This window comes from Cryptotermes secundus, unplaced genomic scaffold (genome assembly GCF_002891405.2).
Source record: "Cryptotermes secundus unplaced genomic scaffold, Csec_1.0 scaffold560, whole genome shotgun sequence".
Taxonomy (NCBI): Eukaryota; Metazoa; Arthropoda; class Insecta; order Blattodea; family Kalotermitidae; genus Cryptotermes; species Cryptotermes secundus.
In genome coordinates, this window is record NW_019729218.1 from 986,459 (window position 1) to 992,458 (window position 6,000).

General features: G+C 40.3%; 1 protein-coding gene across 4 annotated transcripts in view; it reads right to left on the reverse strand.

Moving 5' to 3' along the window:
• The window catches only part of LOC111865522, a 254,438-nt gene that overhangs the window by 24,220 nt on the left and 224,218 nt on the right, over positions 1-6,000 (reverse strand). Inside the window, exons 5-6 of one of the 4 annotated variants that reach the window (XR_002842985.2) lie at positions 3,354-3,502; positions 487-567 (exon numbers count right to left, since the gene is read on the reverse strand). The exons of 2 other annotated variants lie outside the window; for them this stretch is intronic. Coding sequence is in view for 1 of the 2 variants with exons in the window: in XM_033751854.1 (XP_033607745.1) it covers positions 3,449-3,502 (54 nt within the window). In the remaining variant the exon portion in view is untranslated. The remainder of the gene's footprint in view (positions 1-486; positions 568-3,353; positions 3,503-6,000) is intronic. One more of the 4 variants, XM_033751854.1, reaches the window with a different exon arrangement.

The window sequence follows — 6,000 nt, forward strand, 5'->3', positions numbered from 1 at the left end:
ATAATATTTATTATATACTCGTACAATGACTGATGATGGACCCATGAGTACCTAAGCACGTAGCGGCGAACAATAAAATTCAACCTATGAGATATTGGCTTTAATTATAACACAACTTTTCTTGAAGAAAGCAGTCTTCTGGGATTTGGCACCGTGTATATGTGGTGTTAACCGACGTTTCGGAGGAACGTATCGCCTCCATCTTCAGGGTAGAAGAAAAAGTATAAGAAATCTGCAAGCGACAAGACAGTGAGAACGGTAAAAGCAGACTGCATGTCTGCTTTTACCGTTCTCACGGTCTTGTCGCTTGCAGATTTCTTATACTTTTTCTTCTACCCTGAAGATGGAGGCGATACGTTCCTCCGAAACGTCGGTTAACACCACATATACACGGTGCCAAATCCCAGAAGACTGCTTTCTTCATAGTCACCGCCGTGAAAGCCTCAAATCTTACAACTTTTCTTGTTCTATTTACGGATACGTTACCTAATCATAAAAGTGTTCTATAGTCTGTCCGTTTTCCACAAGTTTTGGCATTTACAGTTGCTCCAGCTTCCACTGACGCGTCTGTAACAGCAGTCACTGTCAACACAACTCTCATCTCAAAGACGCTGTCACGAACATGAACGAAAGGAAGCCCATTATGTAACGCAAGGAAGAGGATACTTATTCTATCTCGTAAACTGATGCTGGCACATTTACTTTATGTATGTAGTATGCAGGGGGAGAATTCCTTCGCGATTATTAGCGGATAGATTAGCGCATATATCGGGCAACCAAGCTGTGTATACTCTTCACAAAGTCTGTGTTAACTCTTCAGATGTACATTAATATTCAAGAACACGGCCACATCTCCGCTGAAATTTGCAAGCGAAGATGATACTACTATATAGATGGTGGTTAACCCAGGCCCTCAGGCTTGTTCTACTTCCCATATATGCCATCAACAAAACTTCATCCTTATCGCAAAGATATTTAACGTGGACAAGTATTAGGTAAGGATTCTAAGGGAACTGAGTAACTCAGGATTATCTTGGCTTACTGATCAGAACGAAAATATTTTCGCGAGAAATACAACGATTGCCTATGAATTTAGCCGCCGGATTTTCGCAGCGGAGGCCCGGGTTCGACGCCAGGTCAGGTAATATGAGATTTGTGGTGGACAAAGTGGTACTGGAGCAAGGTTTCCCCTCGTACTTCGGTTTCTCCTGCCAATTGTCATTTCTCCGACTTCCCCACATTCATCACCATTTATCATATGTGGCTGGTACAACAGGTCAGACATAGGCAGCGGTACCAAGTGGACTGAGTCTCACCCCACCCCCAGAAATTATAAAAAAGAAAAACTAAAGGCACTATGTTACAAGCAGGAAGGTCGCGGTTTCGAGTCCCAATGAGGTTGATTTTTTCAATTGACCTAATCCTTCCAGCCGCACTATGGCCCTGGGATCGATGATATGAATACCAGGACTCTTTCTTGGGCTAAAGGGAGGCCGGCGTTTAAGGCTGACAACCTCACCGCCATTTGTGAGCCGATTTTCTGAAATATATTGGAGCCTCGACGTCTCACATCCCAATGGGTCTCCACGGTCTGTTACAGGGATAGCTTTACCTTTTATAACTTACCAAAAGACTGAAGCAAACGAAAATATTACCCAGATCTGAAGAGTATTCATCTGAAACGGGCACGTCAGGGAAACAAGATTCTCATCCTTGCAACTAGAACAACATAAATAACGTTAATCTAAAAGCAATCGCTTTTTTTTTGTTCTGTAGCTGGTGTCGTATTTGCTTAAACGAACTGCTGTACGAGTTTTATGTTCGTACGGGTCTGTTTAATTACAAGTGTTCAAGTAACGGCGTCCAATCTCCCATCACACCGGATCATGGCGACTAACCCGATGAATGGGGAAGATAATGGGTGTTTATTAACTTGCCTCATTTTATGCCCGAGCACGCAAACACGCGTGATTATACAGATAGCAACAGTCAGATGAAGAACCATTGCTCCCTTCTGAAAGAGCTTATCAACACCGTATCCTCTGCGAAGTAGCGAATGGGCTCATAAAGTGAGGTTAGTCCTGGGAACATTATATTGATACTGCAGGATTCAAACATGATGGGGAATTACTAACGTTTCCTGAAGCTGAGAGAAAGATATCTAGAAGTTAGTGTCGTTAATAGGTAATTATGATAATATTCTGAAGAATGTTACCATTGCTGGGCAACGGTTCTGTAAGCGAGTTCCCGCTGCAACAAATAGACGCAGTAACAGACGAACTTTTGGAGGTAGTGATCTATGTTCGATTCCCCCTGAGTTATAAAAGAGAGTTCATTCGTGAATTCATTGCTTATTTGTAAGGGAGTTCAATGGTTCATTTGCAAGTGATTCTTCGTTCCTCAATCGTCACACTGGAAGAGAAGACGCTCGTAGTCCAGTAAGGAATGGAGCGAGTCTTAAGCGGTCACTGATTGTGAGCTGTTATAATTGCTTGTAATTGTAACAGAAGGTGTCAATAAATCCAACCATATGGCACTATGCTACAAGTCGGAAGGTCGCGGGATCAAATACCGATGAGGCGGATTTTTTTTTTCAATTTACCTAATCATTCCAGCCGCACTATGGCCCTGGTGTCGAATCATCCTCTAACAGAAATATATGACAGGAATATCCTTGGGGTAAAGGGTGGCCGGCGCGTAAGGCTGACAACCTTACCGCCATCTGTGAGCCGATTTTCAAGAAGACGTGGGAGCCTCGACGTCTCACATATCTATGGGTTTCACGGCCTGGTACAGAAATAACTTTACCTTTTTTTTTTTTTTTTTACTCACAGAAATTCGAGAATTGCATATGCTTTCCACTTCAGATGATTGAGTGTTATTATACAGAGATATATGTTTTTACGTTCTTATTTCAATGTTTAATATGGACGGTTCATATTGAACCTGTGGCCTTTTGCATATAATATTTGCAAGCTAACTTCAGAAAATGAACATTGTCTAAAATAATATTTGTATGATTATAATAATATGCGTTTTAGAATATTTTTCATTATTAAAATGCGTGACGGGTCAAATTTAAGCAACCTGGCAACAACGCAACTTCTTAATCCTTTCGGTGTTGGATGCCGTCACTCGACCCCGTTTCTAGATTGTGCGGAGGAAGATGGCGCGGTTCCTCATTTGAATGTGCGAAACACAGGTAGTTACTCGAGACAGAACATGCTTATAAATTCTCAAAGGAAACTGTACGTCGTCAGACAACACCAAAGTGTTTGCATGGAGATAGGTTGGTAGATGTTGGTAGTTTATTATACGGACCATGGTGGAGGGTGTTAAATTTCTCATTATACCAGAGTGTTCTAAAGGGGAACACACTTCCGTGTCCAGACTTAATCCATGACTTCATCTCTTCCGGTCTCTTCCAACTCTCTTGTTCTCCTATTACCTCCTCTGTCTATTCTCCCAACTGATCTTCTTGTCCCCACTTCCCCCGTAGCTCCTAAGAGAGTAACGAAAGAAAACACATAACTCACTTTTCTTACACTTGTTTTACAACAATTTATATATGGAACTGTAACAAAACATAAGTTTTCCAAGTGGAACAAGAGTAATATTTCGTTAAACTTGAAGTTAATAAATAATTATGAATTCCACAATCCTTCCATCGGTATATTTATTCTCTGGATCATAATGACGCAAAGTTTGGTATATACTAACCTCAGAAACGATTAATCTTCATAATAATAGCCGCTAGAATCTCAACTTTTACACCTCTATCTGTTCTATTATGTAAGTAAATCATGAACGACAGGCGACATGCCTTCGCCAAGCTCGACCCAAAGAGGAACAGCGAGGGTTGTCGAACGAGACCAAATAAAGGAGAATGAGATTGGTTGGGGGATATGTAGTACGTACAGAAATTATGATATGTATATCAGTTGCTAGGCAACGACTCGTAAACACATTTCCAAGTAAGCAAACTCGCTCAACAATATGAAGTCTATTGCTAGGCAATGGATAAGTAAACATACGTCCATAAAAATAAAAGTTACGTAATTTCCGTGGTGTCAGTGTAAAGTGGTTATAAGGGAGTGTTCAACAGGATAGAACAGTAGTCGAGTAGAAAGTGAAGGGTCGGGCTCCGGGGCGCCAGCCTGCAAGGATATGAGCCTGAGAGCAGAGGAATTGAACTGGGTCGAGTCTTAGGAATTTGTAGCTGCAGAATAACGGCAAGAAAGGACCTAGGCTGCGAAAAGGAGACTCCATGTGTGATTTGAAGTGACAGTGAGACTGTTATAAATCCGTTGCCTGGATAGGACTAGTGAAGACTGAGAGCCCTAGTGCGAGTGTAAAGGTGAACTTCAAAGTGTGTAGATCAGTAATTGTGCTATATTGCCTGTAGTCCCGAGTTGTGTGAATGTATAAGGTGCAATACATCCAATCATCCAATACAAACCCCGTCTATAGCCATTAATACACGTGACAATATAGTATATGCAATATACACAAAACATTTTAGTTGAAATATCTGAAGGGATTACAGCACTGGAGAAACCCAGGCATATGTGACGGAATGATATTAAATGGATCTTGAAGTATCATCATCATCATCATCATCAGTAATCTGTCAAGACGACAGGTCCACAGTCTCTTTCAAAACAATTCCTCCACTTAATGCGATCTAGAGCTTTCTCCTTCAAATGACAGTATCCTCTTCTGTCCCCAAGGTCATCCAGCATCTTCTTACGTCTTCTTCCTCGTCTTCTTGTCACTTCTATCCGCCCATCTATCTTTCCTTCGATAGCTTCTTTTAGAAGGCAGTTTCTGCGTAAAACATGACCAATCCAATTAGCCTTCCGTTTTCTTATTTCATGTAGGATATTCCTCTGCTCACTGACTCTAATTAACACTTCTTCATTTCTCACATAATCGGTCCAACTGATCTTCTCCATCCTTCTCCAACACCACATTTCGAAACTTTCCAGATGTTTCTGATCTACTGCCCTAAGTGTCCATGTTTCAGCCCCATACAGAGCTATGCTCCAAATGTAGCATTTCACTAGTTTCTTCCTCAAATTTAAGTCCAATTTGCTGGTAAAAAGATTCTTCTTCTTGCTAAATGCAGCTTTTGCCATGGCAATCCTGGATTTAATTTCACAAGTACACCTTCCATCATCTGTTAACAAGCTACCCAAATATTTAAAACATTTCACATTCTACACTTGTTTTTGGTCTATCTTTATTGTGACTGGGGTTGGTTGTCTCGAAATTTCTTGAAGTATAGATGTTGAGAATTTTGAGTGGATATTTCCCTGGATGAAAATAAGGACTAGAGACAGAATTTTGTATTAATGGAAAAGAACATTAGGTACTATTACAGGTGGGCATGTTCTTGACTAGCGAAGCGATTGTTAGCTCCTCATAAATTTATGAGTTTCATGGAGTTCCAGTTGTCGAACTCCGAAATTAAGACCTGCAGTTTATGATGGCGTTATTCGTGACGTCTCAAATAATCAACGGTACTATCGCCATCTGTTATCGCACTCTGGAGCTGGCGCTCTAGAGCAAGACGGGGAGATGGCGCGGCTTTCGTTTTGCAGCGAACTCGCAGTAAGTCTCACCACACCAGTCCTCTCAAGGTCATCTCACCGTTACATTTACATTTTACATAAATAGATGGTTTAGAATTTTAAAGTTTCATCCACCTTCATTCGTTTATGGGTTGTTATTGTTTAAGAACACAAAAGAACTTTAATGTTTAATATTGTGGCAAATTGTAGGCATCCTCATGAAATCTGATGTATGATATAATTTTATTATACCAATGTTACGATATATTCACTTCACTTATTATATATTCACTTATTTTCTTTCATTTTAAAAATATTTCACTTACATATATAATTAAGTTCTACGTAAACATTTCTCTCTCTCTCTCTCTCTCTCTCTCTCTCTCTCTCTCTATATATATATATATATATATATATATATATATAT